Source organism: Gekko japonicus, unplaced genomic scaffold (genome assembly GCF_001447785.1).
Source record: "Gekko japonicus isolate JY-2015 unplaced genomic scaffold, Gekko_japonicus_V1.1 scaffold1564, whole genome shotgun sequence".
Taxonomy (NCBI): Eukaryota; Metazoa; Chordata; class Lepidosauria; order Squamata; family Gekkonidae; genus Gekko; species Gekko japonicus.
Genome location: NW_015176020.1, coordinates 249240 through 268205, shown reverse-complemented (window position 1 = coordinate 268205; position 18966 = coordinate 249240). Strand labels below are relative to the sequence as shown.

Below are 18966 nucleotides of genomic sequence, written 5' to 3'. Positions count from 1 at the left end.
ACTACTACTAATAATAATAATAATAATAATAATAATAATAATAATAATGTGGATTTTGAACAAAGTATATTTTATTTTTCATTGTGAGATATATAGTAGACTTTCCTTTAAACTTTGGTATATTAAAAGCTATAGCTAGTATGCAGAAATGTTGAACTATGAAATATAGAATATGTAGTAATGATGAAATTAATAACAACACCAACAAAATAGATAAGTTATGGAACTTGAAATTTAAAATGTCTGAAGTAAGGATTATTGTACTTTATAGTAAATCTTAAAAATTATAATGAAGGCTGGGGAGAAATGCTCTCTGTTCTACATACCTTGTAATGTATAATAACCTCTGATTTATATAACTTGTTACATAATCCCTTCTATATCATTATCTTGTTTTCTAAAAAAAATTTAAAAATGAAAAAATAATGTGCTGTCACATCAACCAATTTATGGAAACCCTGTAAGGTTTTCAATGCAAGAGACTAATAGAGGTGGTTTGTCATTGCCTTCCTCTGCATAGTGACCCTGGAACTTCTTGATGGTCACTCATACAAGTACTAATGCCCACCCTGCTTAGCTTCCAAGATCTGACGAGATTGGGCTAGCCTGGGTCATTCAGATCAGGGCAATTACCTAATAGCTAAATAGATAGTAGGATATCTAAAAAGATCAGAAATGTCTTAATATATGACTTGTCATTCTCCGTTACTTCAAACAGCAAGAAGCATCACAGTACAATACAGAGTATATATCTGATATTAAGCCAGGAACATAACTTTTCCCACATTAAATCACTTCTCCTCAATTAGCTGTTGCTCAACTAGTTGCATGTCTTTAGATTAAAGTAGTTCAGGCAATCAGGGTGACATGTAGCCTAAATATACATTGCCTCAGCAATGATGAGGGCATGCTTGGAGGCCAATGACTTGGCTTACTGATGACTTCAAAGATAGCTTTTTTCTAAAAAAAACTGCTGAGGACATTCTCCTCAGAGGAAAGTGAAAAGGAAGATTTCATGATCCTTTCTGGTATAAATCAGCAGTTGAGGAACACAATAATAGTTTTAAGTGATAAAAAGTGGCCCCACTGGTGGACCTCCTGATGGCACTGGTATTTCTGGCCACTGTGTGATACAGACTGTTGGACTGGATGGGCCTTTGGCCTGATCCAACATTGGCGTCTCTTATGTTCTTAAGTGATCTGAATAACTGTTCTAACTACAAGTTATCATGGCTTGGCAGGATTTCAGTAATCAAAATGAAAATCCTGTCAAAAATTCTTTTTATTATGACTATTCTCCCATTAGAAGTTAGTAAATTTGTACTACAGAAAATTCCAACTGTATTTGATAAATTCATCTATGATAAAAAGAAACCTAGATTACATCATGAAGTAATGCAGTAAACATGATGACTATTATGATGCTACAAGTGGGGGTCCCGTGAGACTTGCAGTGGGCAGCCCATATCCTTCTCTACTGCTGAGCTGCTACAGGGGAGAGCAGAAGTGAAGGGTTTAAAAGGCCCTGGATCTGCTCCCTGCTACTTCAAGGACGAGGGGCAGAACTGGAGGGTTTAATGGCTCAGAGCCATTTAAACCTAACAGCTGAGTGGCGGGAAGCAGTTTTTTTGTGGAGAGCAGAAAGCAGGGGGGTTAATGGCTTCTTTACCTGGGACATTTTAAACCTGTTTTCTGCTCTTTACGAAACACCATGAACTGCATCAGAGTTCGTGGAGCTTCTCATGTTCGTGAGCCGGTTCATACCCATCCCTACTGAAGCCTTCCAACAAAATAATTTTGGTGTCTGGGTATAAACAAGTTTGAGTAGAATAACAGTTATTATTAAAGATGGTACTATTAGGTCCTTTGTGGACATACCACATAGTCAGAAAGATGTAGTCTTGCCATTTTTCAATATTTACAAATCAGAAATTTTACAGAGTAAGAAAACTTGTATAAATATATCTAGTAGTTTTGAATTAATTCAATTACACCCTTACAGACAGAGTTCTTAGTGGCAGCAACCATGTACACTGTACTTCCTGTTGCATAATTAAAAATAACTGTTTATAAAGAAAGATGGGGAAAGGACCTGTTAGTGTATATTTCAGAAAGCTAGTGGATCAGTCTTCCTAAGGATATTAAAAGATCTCAATGAAGATGGCAATAAGGGAAAATATTCTAATGCATTTTCATTCATATCTGGTGGCAATTTCCAATTATAAACATCAAGATATTTAAGCTACCAAAAGAAACCCTTCATATAAAACTACTATAGGATCCTGGAACCACTCTTGTCATGCCAAAAGGGGTTCCATTTAGTAAGATATATCTTATGGGAAATCTATTCACTGCTGATAGAATGTCAATAGCCCATGCACATGTAAAAACACCTGAAATGGACAAGCGAGTAAGGAAAGTATGGTACATGATACTTGTGGGGGAAATTTCTGTGTACAGCACTCTGTGAATGATAAAATAATGCAGCATTTTCAAGGTAAGAATTGGTCAGAATTGGTTTACCATTGCTGCCTTCTGCGCCCGTGCCATCTTCCACTACTGCTGCTGCCCAGTAGCTACCCTTCAAGGATTCGTCCACCCCCATCACCAGTGGAACTGTCTGTTTTCACACTTACAACTCAAAAGGCATTCTGCTGAAGAACCTGTTGTTAACAGAGGCACTGAGACTGTAACTTCAAATTTGTCCTTGCAGTTTCCCCCCCAAAAGGCCTTCACAGTTTGCCTCTGTTAAGCTGTGACAGCAATTTGTCACATCTAACAGTCAGATGATGACCCCCTATTCTAAGTGATTCAATCTGACACTTTCTTTCCTTAGTGCATTAGCCTATCTAAAGTGTTACACACACTGACACCTTTATAAGCTATCTGCATTTAAATTATGGGAAATCATTTTCCCTATATGAAAGTCACACGGCTGCTTGGCTTGGATGGTGTCTAAGAGATAGCTGTAGCCCATATTCACCTACCAGAAATAAAAAGCAGCAATGTTTTAGAGTTTTTAATTTGCTTGGTTTTCCTGCTATTGGTGTACTATGTAATATTTATTCTACCCTATGATATTGAAATGTGTTGGGTAGCTTTCTTTTAAAGTTGAAAAAAGTCATGGTTTTGCAAAGATAATATGCTACTGAATTAGGTAGCTTTAGTTCACATCTAATTTAACAGACTTCTGTACTGCAAAGGGTATTCCACATTCCAAGCCGTTTAAAAGTTTTTTAAAAGGAGGAGTATACATGGAAGATTGCCTCTTTCTTCCAGAGGGATTACTTTAAAGGAAAGGTTGTGTTTAGATTTGGAGAGGCAGGCCACCAAGCTGAGTCATTTGTAGTCATTCTGCACACTGGCAGTATGAGAGATATTTCTAGTAACCTGTCAGCTGAATTGTCAACACACAGACAAGACGTTTTCTGGGAAAGCTGGACTAAAAATAAAAGTGCTACTACTAACCTACTGAGCAGTGTCTGAATATTATCTCACTATGTTTTCTACTTCATTTCTCCCCTCCAGCCAGCATGATGTAGTAGTTAAGAGCAGCAGATTCCCCGCTCCTCCACATGAAGCCAGCTGGGTGACCTTGGGCCAATCACAGTTGTTTCACAACTCTCTCAGCCCCACCTACTTCACAAGGTGACTGTTATGGGAAGAGGGAGGGAAGCCAATTGTAAGCTACTTTGAGACTCCTTAAGGTAGAGAAAAACAGGGTATAGAAACTAACTCTTCTTTTTCTTCCAGCCCTGGCCTTATCCCCCCTTTACAAAATAGAGTTTGACTGAAGCAATCACGGTTTGAAGAACAGATCTGCACTATGGCCTTTCTGCTTGAAACACAAGAATAGATCAGTCCATGACTGAAGGAATCTGCAGCCATCTCAAATCAGTATTTATATGTTCTCTATAAATACTCAAAGTTCGTATTGTCTACTGTTTACATTCCCAGAACAAAATTATGTATAGATTTACAAAGCAGTTTTATATTTCAACTGTGTGGTCCTGACAGCCAGCTTGAGCCAATGCATTTTTGCACAGACAACAGAGTTCTAAACTACCTATAGTTTGTAAGATTCTGTATAATGAGCATGACCTAGAACAGACTTTAGGAAGGGGCTACGTAGAGAGAAGGAGACATGCTTAGTTCTTAATACCTGGCCTCATTGAGAGACTGTACCCAGACCAGTGGCACTGCTCAGTGCATCCCTTTGTTTTCTTCAAGAGAACAGCTGCAATGGAATTTTATGGGGAGGGGGGAGTACTGCACTGAGCGACAAACTGCAATGACGATAGAAGCTTGTCACTATCTCAACCAGAACTGGCACAGACTCCTTCCATTCCATTCCTTAAATCAGTTCCAGAAGTCCTGCTTATTTCTCATGCCTCCTCCAAACACAGAAGCTTTCACTGGTGAGTTTTATGAAGAATCCTATTAATAATTAAATTCAACTGCTGCCCCCAAACAAAAACAATTTTAATAGTAAGGAATCACATGATTACTTGTAGCCAAAACCTTCTGCAATGCAGCTATTTTCTCCCTAACAGTGCAGAATGTTAGTGCCAAAGCAGATGACCTCAGCTATTGCCAAGGGACAGTGATGGAACAAACTAGAGTCAGAGATATCTAAAAATGCTTGACCAAATGGGTTTAAGGATTACAGTTGTGCCCGCAAGATAAACAAATATAAATGTTAGAAATTCTAGTGAAATATGCTTCAAGTGCTCATGTCCAAGTCACCATTTTTGCATAGTTACTCCTTAACCAAAGTGGGTTGTGAAGACCACCATGAGCAAAACAGATTTACACCATTTCTGACTGCTTAAATATTGCAAGAATAAGATTAGGATTCGTTTGACCAGGAGCATTAGTATACCTTTAATATTGGATACTTTCCCTAAAAACTTCAAGAAGGCAATAGTATGACCTTAGTGGGTTTTTTTGTTTTGTTTGTTTTAAAAAACCTTCTCTGGCGAACAATAATTTGGTCAAGTATAAGCCTATGACATGCCTGCCATTCTTGGGCAAGATAACTGAGTGGATGGGGGTAGAACAACTCCAGACATGCCAGAGTGATGCTTCTGCCCTTGACCTCATTTCATTGGCCTGATTGTGAGACAGAGATGGCATTAGTTACAGTGATTGATTTCACATTACAGTTAGATCCTCTGTATTGACTTTGCTGGATCTAGCAAAAGCCACTGACACTATTTTCTTTCTTTCTTTACATTATTTATAGTCCACCATTCTCACTGAGACTCAATGTGGATTATATAGTGTAAGTCAAATGCAATCGACAGGATGGGACATCCAATAAAGAGTGCAATATGGTTTGGATTGCAGAAATCTGAAAACAAGCAGAATTCTTAAAACAGAACTGAAAACAACCCTGTCTGTTTTATTACACTGATTAGGAAGAAAATAGGGGTTACAGACATGGCACTGCAGAGGATTTGATCTTTTTTTCCTGACAGAAAAGGAAGAGATGCAGAAATGGTTGGCTGGCCTCTTAAACCAAGGTGTGCCCCCAAGGGTTTATTTTGTCACCATATTATTTACCATACACATCAGAGCATTAAATGAGAGCCTCTGGTGTTTTGCATGTAGGTGTCATACTTGAATGACTGCCTCGCCTTGTATGAACCCACACGATGGCATAGGAACTCAGTTTAGCTAATCTTTTGGTGGTGCTTTCAGTTTGGCATTATTAGATACCAGGAGGAGAGACAGAAGCAGGTTATATAATTTTAAATGAATAAATATGCTGATGATATCTAGCTATATTTTAACTAAACCTACTAAACTGTTAATGGTCTAAGACACAAACAGTGGGTGGCAGAGTTGAAATTAAACTGAAATTAAATTAACACAGTCAGTAGAACTAGTGTTTTAGAACAGACTGACCTTCATCATGCCTTAGATATCCTGAATTCTACTTTCTATGAGCATATGAGCAATTTTGAGGTGATTCTAGACACAAAACTATACTTTAAAATAAATTCTTTAAAAACAAATATAAAAAAGGGATAAAAATCCAACGGTGTAAGAAAGATAATATTTATTAGATGATAATAAAGTAAAAGAAAAAATACATATTCCAAGCCCATATAAAAATTATTTTATCCTATTACTATCTAATCAATATTCTCTTCCTTGCACCATTGGTTTTTTGACCCTTTTTGTATGGCTATTGGTGCAGCCCTTGATGCCTTTTTCCTTTAAAAACAAAGCCTTGGCAAAGAGTATATTTTTCCAGCTACATTTGGTTAAGAAACTGTCCTCTCTTTTTGGCTCACCTGATCAGGCCAAGATGATCCACACTAGTAATCTCTACTCTGGATTACTCTATTATGCCCTCAGTAAAGCTATCCTCAAGGCCAACTCCGAAGCTTTAAGTGGTGTAAAATATGACTGCTCATTTGCTTACTGAGGTAGAATTTGATCATAAAGTCACAACACAGAAGCAATTGTGATGGTGTCCTAGTTGCTTCTGGGTTCAGTGCTGGTTATTACCTATAAAGCTATTCTTGCATTTCTGACCACTGTAGGTAAGCTCAACAATGTCTGACTGAGGTCCACCAATCAACATCTTTTGGTGGTCCCCGGCCCCAGGGACATCCAACATGCCTTGACCAGGGACAGGGCCTTTTTGACCCTGGCCCCTGCCTGTTGGAATGACCTCCCGTGTGAGATCAGGGCCCTGCGGGATTTATTACAATTCTGCAGGGCCTGCAAGACAGAGCTCTTCTGCCGGGCTTTTGGTTAAGGCAGCAAACGTTCCCCCCCTCAGGCCCCCTCCATCTGTAGCCTGGGTCTACCTGTAGCCTGGGTCCTTGGGATCCTAAATTTAAAGATCTTTATACCAAAAATTGATTTTAACATCATCAACCACTGAAGCATCTGACTTTTATTAGAGTGGTATGGTACTTTGACTTATGTGTTGTGTTGTTATGTCATGTTATTTTACATTGTGTTTTAAAATGGTTTTAATTGTATTGCACTTTTACTGTTGGAACCCACCCTGAGCCTGTCAAGGGGAGGGCGGGATACAAATCTAATAAAATAAATAAATAAATAAATAAATTTCTTCATTAAGGGTAGGCCGGATGGCGTCAGCAAAACCAGTCTTTATTCATGGCCACTTGGAACAGCCTCTCTTACACTGTATATCATAGTCCTTTTTTATTTAGCCTTCTGGAAAGCCTGTAAAACCTGGCTATTGCAGCATGTTTTCTGCTGATAGTCAATGGAGTGAAGAATTCTTTAATATTGAGATGCTATTAATTACTAAACTTGTTGATTTATAAAACTGTAATTTATTGCTAATGCAATAAAGCTTATGATTGATCGACTGATTGAAAACTGTAATGAAACAGACCACTTAAGCCATGTGGAGTCTTCAGCTGTTTATTTTTTCTACGAGAGAAGGATTCAAAAATACAATCCATCACCTACAGTATGAAATGGTATAACCCACTAACTGCTGCACCATGTGAATGATAATAATTTATTGCTGCCTTGAGTATCTCAGGATCTTGGCAAGCATTTTTCTGCATTTCCTCCTGAACTTTGGTTCTCCCTACGGTAAGCAGAGAAACGTACATTGTTCAAATCAGCTGAAATAACATAGAAGATAAAATGTTAGCATATGTTAAGGAAATATCCTAATAATGCAACTCTGAATTGCTCCCAGAAATTATCTCAACTCCAACAAGGCCTCTAATTGAAACTGATTACAGGTGCTTCTATTATTGGTCAGCATTTGAGCATGAATGGATTGACATAGTTCTAAAAGCACCTCTTAAGATGCAAATTTGATCCTGAAGGAAGAACACGATCTTCTTGGCTGGGCACATCACCTACCTGCCAGTGTATGGCTATCTGAACTGAGTTTCAGCTTCTTAGCTCTCATGCAATCCATTACTAGTTCCAGGATGTTTACAATATGCACTGTTACAGGTGAATTAAATGAAAAGGAGTAGAACTGAGCACCATCAGTGCACAGATGACACGTCTGGATGATCTTTCCTAATGGTTTAATGGACATATTACATAGCATAGAGACAAGATGGAACTCTGAGGTTTAATAGATCCCACTGGACAGAGCATAAGTGTTCCAGTGTCACCTTTTAAGGTCTTCCACCAGTAGGCTCAGAACTACTAGAGTGGAGTGCTTTCCACTGCCAATATGGACAAGTGACCAGAAAATACTATGGTCAATGATTTAAAAATCCAACAAGTCCAAGAGAATCAAAATTTTCCAGACAAAATTGTCAATCCAGGGTGACCAAGGCAGGTTCAGTCACAAAAGTGGGGCAGAAGCCTGACTGCAATGGATCAAGAAAGATGTGCCATCCAAAAATGCGTAGAAATGGGCAACCAATTCATCTCGCTCCCAAAAGGGGTGTTTTAACTGGGTAATAGTTGGATATAATCTGAAGCCTCCATAGGATCTGAGACTGCCCCCTCTATTAAAGCATTCCACATCTCCTGGACGCATCTGGTTAATCTTGTTGACTGGATATTATAAGCTGTGATGGGCAAGTGTTGAACAGTCAGATGGTATGTCACACCTCTTCAAGCACCCTCTAAATATCCTTGGCCTGAAGTGATTGTAGCTCACCCAAGCATAATCTATTTCAATTAAAAAGATTTTAGAAAGTTTTTGCACAATTAACAGACTGATAGAAAAACTTGGTGCATCATTAACGGTGTACAGTGAGAGCATCTACTTAAATGCAGTTTCATAAAACATGACAGTAAGCCATCATTGCAGAGATATGACTCTGGCATCACAGCCACATATGCAAGTGAAAAGGTTCTTCAATAAACACATCAGATAAACACTTCTGCAGTTTGTTGCTGTTTTTCAATAAAAGAAAAGGCTTGCTTACCTAATGATTGGAAGAGTTCAGTCATTTTTGGGTGATCCCAGCAAGTTGTTTGAGTCTGGTGACTGTGTGAGAAAGAACCATGCATATTTTCAGCCACCAAAGAACAAAAGTTTGGTACAGTTACAGAGGGCTGGTAACAAGTCCTTTAATCAGCTTTAATACTGACTTACAAATGGACAGGATCCAAGGAGCCATACAACTAGGTCAACAAAATGAAGGGAAATGGGGGCATGCGTTTACATTAGTAGTCTCAGAGACCAAACTATAACCCAGATTTTAAAATCTGTGATATGAGCATGAGAGCCTGCTGCATAAAAAGGGCCAAGGTATCCTTTGGGTAAACAATAATTTGATTACACATGGAACAGTTCTGTATTTATTATTAATCTTTTGTCTCCCCATACTGGTTTTCTAACTCTGACAATAACAACCTTAAATACACATAGAAACTAGTAATGAAATATATATATTAAAAGTAGAGGATATTCTTCTTGTTCAAATAATGAAGCAACAACTGAACTTCTACAATGCAACATTCCATCCTATATGCAGCTTGGCTTCCTCATAACTGAATGGCAGTTTCTGTTATAATATATAAATGATTTATGTTTTGATTCTTAGCTATTAATTAAGCCTGTTTCCAGTTATCTAGTACTGAGGTTATCCAAAGCTAAATTTCAGCTATTTGATTGGCCTGAAACAGTTTGGAGGTCGATTCCAAGCCTTCTTTTTCAGGGAACAATTTCTAAACCTCTTCTTTTCAAACTTTTACAGCTATTATAGTGCCTCTTGTATGAATAAAATTTCAGTTTCCTATATGCATATAGTGTTGCAACATAACTATTTTGTGGCATAATTTGATCTCTGGTTTTGAGAAGAATATTTACAAGTGCCATTCTTTTTTCTATGATATGGCATACGTAACCCCTCTGGGTAGTTGAAAAATTGGTTATCCATTTTGACTATGCTTTGTGTCCTTTCGTTTGAAGTGAGAGAAGTACCAAATAGAAGACTGTTACCCTGAGTTCAAGATCTTTACACTGGCTGCCAGTTTGTTTCCATGCACAGTTCAAGGTGTGGTGTGAAGCTCTGAAGCTCTTCATCACCTGGTATTTGTGATATTTTCTCCACACCACTTATGTGACTATATCGTTTCAGAGGCTCCACAAAGGAGAGTTCTTTCATCATGCTTTCAGTAGCCCTTAAGTGAAGGTTGTGCTTTCCTTTATTTTGTGTATTTTCTGTTGAGCCCAGTTAAGTGAGAGAAAATATATAAATAGTTAAATAAATAAATGTTCTATTTTCATATTTTTGTGTTAATTGTTGTACCTTGGACAGGACCAAATTTCAGAGCACTAGTTCATTGGGAAGTACCTCAGCCTTCAAGTTTGTGAAGAACAACACCCTCTCACTCTAAACAAAATTACACCCTGTCAAATCAAATTATTTAAAACCAAGAAACTAAATGAGATTATTTTATCCTGAATGAAGGCATTTCCCCAATATTCCTAACACAAATTACAAATGAAAAATAGCAGTATAGATAGATACATACTCATCTTACAAAGTGACCTTTAACTTTCTCTCATCCTCAAGATCGTAGAGAAATTAGTTTAATGTACTACTACACTTAGTTTTATAGCATTCCAATGCAATGAATATTATAATTTAATCCACCATTTAACCCATCAAAATCTTATGTATCCAACCATACAAGTAAGATAAATTTAGCTTGCTCACAGAGCTTTCAAATCTAGTGCCATCCATTTCTCAACTTCTGTTTCCATATATTAATGGCCTAGAAGATTCCTTATTCCTGTATAAATTTAAATCTGATTAACTAGAAAATTAATTTCACTAGACCTGTTTTATATAACACCCTTAAAATTGCCACTGTGGTCCAATATTATCAAGTGGCAAATTAAGCATGATTTAATGAAGCAATAAACCATATTTTTCATTCTGCTTAAACTTTTTAAGATCTGGGGAAATTGCCTTTTTCCTTCTTTGTTTTTTTAATTTTTGTAACATTTGCCTGTTGAAGGGTTTCAAAGAACTAAGAAGCCTGCATAATGTTTTCTGTCATTTGGGCTGGTCTAAATAAAAGGCATTACATGATTTTGTTTCTTTTTCTGGATTTTGCATGGGTGAATACAGCTGTTTTTCAGCAGAGCAGGGTACTGGAATGGAGAAGGAAGAAGCTAAGCCTGGCAGCTGGAGCCGCCTCCTGATTCCCAGCTGAAGGTGTAGTCTGGCCTTTTACACCCTCAGGCCTTAGATATATAGAGAAAAAGGTTGTGTGTACCCAGGTCCTTCTCCTTCCATCAAAGAGCTCCATGCTGTCTGTCTGTGTGGCCCGAGACAGGAGCAGCCTCAAACACCGCCCCATTGGCCTGAGGCTGAGAGGATTTAAATAGGCTCTCACAGCCTTTATATGCTGCACTTCCCTACTGCTTGGGCCAATCAGCCCTTAGAGGTTTCCTCCAGCTGGGACCCTACTCCTTTGTCCTCTCCTGACCAATCAGATCTCTAGCTGGGTCTCTACCCCTTGGATGGGTTGGGTACTCATTGTGCACCCCCTGGAATTCCTGCTGGCCAGTGGAGAAGCTGGACCAGTTGGGGAGCACCAAAACCCCACTGGTCAGCTGAGCTGTGGGAAAGGCACCAGCCTCTGACTGTCATTGAGCTGTTTCTGTCACCCTGGGGTGGCTCACCATGGTAAATGGGGGCATCAACTGGAATGAAGTGGAATGCCCTGCCTACTCCTGACAGCTTTCTTCTAGACTTACACTGCAAGTAGGTAATTCATAAAATGAAGGAACAAAATCCACCAGGAAGTTGTCTTATGAGAAACTCAATGAAAAGAAGTAGAACTGAGCATCAGCACACCTACCAGCTTTACAAGTCTAGCTAATTTTAATGGAGACTCTATCAGAAAAAGCTGCAGAAAAATTTACACATGACTTAATATTGTCTTTTTAAATTGAACTCCGCAGAGATTTTGTGAGTATCATATCCTTGTGCTGCCTGACCTATCATAATGTTCAGAAATTAATACACACGCAGAATTTATGGACAAGAATGATTCCTTAATCCAATCTTCTGTCTGTTAGTATGGGGAGAAACAAAAATTAGGAAAACAACATACAAAATGACCCACATGAATCCATATGTTTCCAAGTCTCTGCTGAAAGACTGATGTAGGGCCGGACTAATCCGAGTTGATTTATAACTAGAAAAAAAATTAAATGGGACAATGAACAGGGTAAGGGTTAGCGTCCAAACACATGGAGATTTCTTCTGATTATAAGGTCAGGCAACTATCATTTATCACAGATATTCTCAAAACTGATATTTATATTATTATGTAACTATATACAGAAAGGCCTGAGTTGGATAACCTGATCTCATCATAGCCTGATCTCATCATATCTCAGAAACTAAGTCAGGTCGGCCTGGTATTTAGATGAGACCTCCAAGGAATAACAGGCCTGTGACCTGGAAGCAGCCAATGGCAAATTACTTCTCTTAGTCTCTTGCCTTGAAAACCCTACGGGGGTCGCCATAAGTTGGCTGTGACTTGATGGCACATTCCACCACCAGCATGCACATACAGAACTGGTACTCAGAACAGGAATAAATGTAACAATACCTAAAGCTTTAATATCATATGATTATTATTTTCAAAACTTCAGAAGTAGAAGGAGGTATTCAATTGTACAATATAGATTTTTTCATAAAGGCAAATATATGTTGTTCATAACATATTCAAGCAGCTATTAAACCCCTAAGCTATAGGTGGAGTTGATATAAACAAGTATACTTTCAAAGACATGGTCTAGTACATAGCTACTACCTTGACTGAGTTCTATTGCTTGCTCTGTAGTTATTGATTCATAGTAAAATCAAATGGTACTGTTTCTTAATGTGTCAAAGAAACAACAAAAAACTAGTATCTAATTCCAGTTAGAAAAGTCTTCTAAGTGCAGCTGAATCAGTTTTATTGATAGTAATTCTTGAAAACATATTGATTCACTGACGGGTTGCACTAGAATATCCATGTGTAGTAAATAGATACCTTGGAGTACATTAAAAATATCAGATTAAGAATTACTGATACACTGCAGATTGCTTCTTGCTTTTCTGCACTGTGAGCTGAAATACTCCTTTGCTTGAAAAAAGCATGATACTGATCTAGTACAAGGATCAATTCTATTCCAATTAAGTTTTAGAGGTTAATAGTAATTTAGAAAAGTAACAAGGAATGCACAATGTATTAGTATTTACTAAACAGATACATTTTATGCAGAGTTGACTGTCAAATACAGCTGACTGTTACTCCTAATCTGAAGCTGTATTAAGCACATGGGCAGCCCAAGGGGTTTTGGTGCCCCCATCCCCAATTCAATAGAGAGAAAAGTGCTGGAATGTGGGAAGCTTGCAGCGGCTGAGCTGTCCCTCCCATGGGCAGGAATGGAACCCTTAGGACTGCAGTAGGACAGGGCCATTCAGTCGTAGCTAGGTCAACAGCAGAACCACTGCAGTATCGATCTTATCTAGGGTTGCCAGACCCCCGGTCTGAGCAGGGGTACCCCTGATTTCGGGGGTTCCTTCCTGCCACCAGTCAGCTGGCAAGCAGAGGGAAGCCCCCCCCCCAAGAGCAACCATCCGTGGCTACCCCTACTGCAAGATTTAAAGGACCCTCCAGTTGACTGGCGGGAGCACATGGCTTGCTGATCAGCTGTAGAGTCCTTTAAATCTTGTATGGGGGAGGGAGGGGGGAGAAGGCTGGCTGCACATGCCTGCACTCCAAGTAATGAATTTGCAGCTTGGAGTGCAGGCACACATGGCCCCCCACTTCTTCCCAAAAGCATTTAAAGAGACCCTTTAAGTTCTTTTGGGAAAAAGCGGGGATGCCGGTCCCCAATGTGATGATGTCACTTCTGCATGACATCATCATATTGGGGACATCCCCACCCCTTCCAGTAATGCCCCCCAAAGTTCCTGGCCAGGGACTTGGAATGACCTGGTGGCCCTAATCTGGCATGTCCTGAGCTACACCAGCACCACCTAGGGAACTGTGTAGCTGCTGTCAGGGAGCAGAAGGCCTTAGATAAGGCTCTTTATAACAGTGGCTATGGAGCAGACTGCAGCCAAGCATGTTCACCAGCGTGCACTTGGTGCGTACAGCCTGGCGTAACTGGAAAAATGTCAGTCTAGCAACTTTTGTGATCTGGGCCTCCATTGATACGGAGGCATCCAGAATCATGCCCAAGCTCTTGACAGTTGGTGCCGGTGTTAAGGGCACATCCCAAACCTGAATTCTTGCCCAGCCACAGAACCTCCATCTTGCCTGGATTCAGTCTCAGCCAGCTCTGTTTTAACAATCTCACCATGGCCTCCAGCCTCTCAGCCAAAGCAGCTGGGGTGGCATCCGGCCAGCCACCGATCAACAGATGTAGCTATTTAAATCATTTGCCCGTTTCAGTGCTATTTTAATGCAACCATCAAATGGAAAATACACACACACAGAAAATCAACTCAATTATTATAGCAGATGCCATGTCACATCTTTATATCCCCTTTGATGGTCATTATGATTAAGTATGGTGAAGCTATAGTTGATATAGTCAAGTGAAAAAGGCAAGTCAAGTGAAAAAGGCAACTTTCCTTGATTGCATAAATTAATTGCAGAGCTAACATAGTGTGCTGCTGAGCTGTCAATAATTGCTAAGAAATACAAGCCCAATCCCCAGTGCCTTAAAATTCTGAATTTAACATAAAACACAATTAAGCATTAGGTCTGTTTCCCAAAGTCATCAAAACTATTATACTCCCCACTTTGTTCTCTTATAGAAAAAAGTAATGTAATTATAACAAAAGCTAAAAATAGCAAAACTGATGTGCAAGAACAAGAATAACAGGCATTTTGACCTCTAGGATGGTCCTGGCATTGCAGGTGAACACAATCTAAAGTACACAGAAGATGCTCGTTTTTCAGTGACAGATTGTGGTGCCAATGCAGAAGAACCCCAAAGGAGGATAAGGAACAGTGTGTGGTTGGGTAGCCTCTGTTCTGGCTTCCAGAATGTTGGGCAATGGAGCAAAAGACCCTTCTCCTAATTTGACCCCATCTTTGAGATATGCGCTCATATGTTCTTCTTTAGGCTGCAATTTTCCATACCAAAATTACCCACATACTATCCTTGTTAATGAATTACCGAATGGAGTCTTTTGTTTTTCTGAAATACAACAATAATCTGTTTTGATCATTCCTGTATTGGGTTTGAACAACCACCATCTGCCTTATCTCTGTCAAACACGCCCTGGGACATCAGGACATCATAACTGACTTCCATCGACAGCAGACTCACCAGACTCAATGGTGGATCCAGGCAGTCAGTCGTGTTGGTCTGAAGCAGTAGAACAAATTTAGAGTCCAGCGTCACCTTTAAGACCAACAAAGGTTTATTCAAGCTATGAGCTTTTAAGACCAACAAAGTACAACATGAAAGCTCATCTCTTGAATAAACCTTTGTTGGTCCTAAAGGTGACGCTGGACTCTAAATTTGTTCTACGGACTCAGTGTTGTTCCTATATGCCTTTTTATTGGATGCAGCAAAGTCCACACAGACTTCCTCATGAGAACAGTTCCCTTCACCCACCATTCTGTGCCCCTTCAAACTTCAGGGAGCTGAGCTGCACCTCTGCCTTGGGGCAATTCCATCAGGCTTGTCCCGGTTTGGTAGCCTTATATTGCCCAGGTTCTTCTTTCTTCCTTCTTTATAACTCCTCAGCTTTATTCGACCTGCTCGCATTCCTGACCTCCCTGTCTCTTCTGACATTGCCCTTTTTTATCCCTGGGGCTCTGGCCATACCGCTCAACCCCAGGACCGCCCTTCCCAGAGCCTCCTTGATCTCTTAGCCCCTTCCTTGCCTTGCCCCACTCCAGCTTGGTTTGCATACAGCTACTACTGTCTTCTCATGAGATACCCTGCCCTATCTTGGAGCCCCTGTTGCCTCCAGAGTTGTCAATCCTCAGTTGGGGGCAGGGGATCACCTAGTTTGGAGTCCCTCCCCCACTTCAGGGCTATCAGGAAGCCGGGGTGGTGGTGGAATGGCTGCCAAAAAGGGTCGCTCTATCATTCCTCCCTCCTAGTCTGTATGGAAGGGAGACACGTTTAAGGGTAGAGCATCCTCTATGTTTAACAGCTGGACTGTGCAGCCTGTGCACAGTGCTGAGTTGTTTGTTAGCGAGAGGAGGTAGGTTAGAGCTCTCCTGGTAGGGTCCAAAGCCTGCCAGCATGTCAGCCTGCTCACCCTATTCCATTCAAGCTGACTGGTTGGCACTCACTTTTTCTTTTACATTTGTGTGTGCGTGGCTGGGTCAGGTGGAGGGGAGGCAGCAACTTACAACTTTACTTAGGTGCCTGACTACACCTGCAGAAGCACAGCTTGAGAACAGTTGCCCCTTGACTCCAGCTGTCCCCTTCTTTAACCGAGCCTCCCAGCAGTTCTTCAATTAGTCCTTACCGTTGGCTGGCAGACATGGAATATTGCTCTACCTCCCACTTGTCCCCTGTGTGTGTGTGTGTGTGTTCATGGCTTCTAGGGCACGTTGCTGCCTGGCCCCAGCTATTCATCATGAAGCATCTGATTCTCCCCCCCCCAGCCTTTCAGTCCTTCTGGAGCAAGTGGCTGTGTGTGTGTGTGCAGGGACTGCTGCAGTCAGTTCTTTGTACAGAACAGGCTCTCTCTCCAGAATGGTGAGAAATCTGAAGGAGAGCTCAGGGCAGCATTGGAGGAAGGCAGCTGCCTCCTGTTAATCAAATACAGGGCAGGACTGCAACAACCCTGACGGCCCGAGCTTCGGTGCTGCATGCAGCTGCCCTCTCCTTGCTGCTCAGACTGAAGGAGTTCCCTGCACCAGGAGGAGTTGGTGTGATTGACAGAGAGAATTTCAGGTGTGTGTGAGCCAGCGTTATTAGGAAGAGGCAAGGAGGAGGGGAGGATGCATTAAAAAAGAAGGGAGGGAAGTTGTGTGTGCGCATGTGTGTGAGAGAGGAGGAAGGGTGAGAGAGACTATGGTCTAAGCAGGTCTACTCAGTAGGCAGTTGGCATGTAAATAATTTGCTTTCCCTTTTCCCCTTGTCTTTAGCATCCATTTGCAAAAGAATTACCTCTTATCTGCACCTAAAGTAAACAAAGTTTGATTCAGGGCTGTGGCCATGTTGGTCTGAAACAATAAGAACAATGAGTCCTTTAAGACCAATAAAATTTAATTCTAGATATAAGCTTTTGTGTGCAGGCACACTTCTTAAAGGTGCCACTGGACTGTTTGCAATCCTCAACTCACTATGAAGCAGCATCTAGAAAGCAACTGAATTACCTGGATGCATGCAAGAAGAGAGAATCCCTCATCTGAGGTGGCCATTGCTATATGGGATACAATTGATGAGCTAGGTAGCATTTAAGGGGGTGATAGCCCTAATATTTTATTTCCAAGACAAACACTCTCAGCCTAACCCACCTCTCAGGTTGGTTATTGTGAGGATAGAATGGAGAAGAAGAAAATTATGTAAGCCCCTTTGGGTCCCCATTGGAGAGAAATGTAAAATACACTTAAAGTAAAGGAATAACATTCTTTGCATCTGTATTTGTATGATCAAATAGCTGTCAAACTGGTGAGTACATTTGTGGGCTCCACCTACAAGGAATGAGAGGCGATCTCTGACTGGATATTTTCCCCTGTTGAGGTACTCAGGGTTGGTTCCCATCAAAAATGTGAGAAGTCATAACAAATGGAGGAGGTCCATCAGACAGTGGAGAGGGTCCTTCAGGCAGTGGCAAAGCAAAAAAGAAAAAAAATACCGTGCAGTTTTTAAAGATGAATGGCTGAGTGAAAGCCAATTCAAACAGCAGAACGTATTTGGTTGCCACAGCAGGATATCTCTGTGTTATGAGGGGAAAGGTGCCCTAATAAATCATGTGAAAGGTATGAAGCCCAAAGAGGTGGAGAACCAGTATAGACAGACACCATTAGTGACCACCTTCTTCGATAAACCAGATTCATCACAGGCGAATCAGGTTACTGCAGCTGAAGTGGTAGAAGTGTACCAGTGTTATACACCATCATAGTTATGCAAGTCAAGACTGCACCAATAAGCTGCTGCCAAGAATGTTGCCTGATTCTGGCATAGCAAAAAAAATATCTTGTGGACGAACAAAAGTCACCACCATTGTGGAGAACATTTTGGAACCAAAATCCATAGAATTGTAGCTAGAGGACTTGAATGCCACACACTTTTTCTCAATAGGATGTGACACGTCCAACAAAGGAAACAGGAAATACTTTGCTGTTGCTGGTTGATACTTTTCTGTAATGGAGGGAATTAAAGAAAGATTACTTGACTTCTATAATGACAATAAGGAGACCAGTGAGGCAATTGCAGCACAGCTCTGTAGTGTGCTACAGGACATGGTCTCAGTTTAGACAGAGTGTCATCTTATGCTGCTGACAGTACTGCAGTGAATTTTGGGAAACACAAGTTAGTGTTTCAAGAACTTAAGCAGCTTAACAAGCGACTGATAGATGTGGGCTGCAAATGCCATGTACTTAACAATTCTCTTAAAACGGGGAAGAGAGCACTGTTAATGTAGAAGTCTTCGTCACACAAGTTCTCATGCCCAGCCTAAGGTACAAACTCCCCAAAGTCCTTCTTTGTGTTTGTAGATATAGAGTATAGAGATCTGATTCGGCAAGGTCCAACGCAGTGGTTGTCACTTATGCCTGCTGCTGAATGGGTTATTCAGTGCTGGCCCACAATGAGGGCACACTTCCTGTCATATGGGGAAGAAGAATGTGAAAAAATTGTGTGGGAAGGATTCAGTCCATAAGGGGAGTCATCTCTTCCTCTGTGTTATATGTATTTTCTACATAATTTGATGGCATTGTTCAACCCCACTTTGAAAAAACTGGAAGATGGGGACAACATTTGCCTGCCTCCAATCTTCTGACACCTCACCTGTTCTCCAAGAATTCTCAAAAATAATGGACAGAGGCTCC

The 18966-nt window shown here is 40.5% G+C and overlaps 1 protein-coding gene across 1 annotated transcript in view; it reads right to left on the bottom strand.

The window, feature by feature from the left end:
* Positions 1-18966, bottom strand: part of LOC107123341 (utrophin-like) — a 329348-nt gene that overhangs the window by 82161 nt on the left and 228221 nt on the right. Inside the window, exons 9-10 of the mRNA XM_015426582.1 lie at positions 8901-8962; positions 7870-8034 (exon numbers count right to left, since the gene is read on the bottom strand). Coding sequence (XP_015282068.1) covers positions 7870-8034; positions 8901-8962 — 227 coding nt within the window. The remainder of the gene's footprint in view (positions 1-7869; positions 8035-8900; positions 8963-18966) is intronic.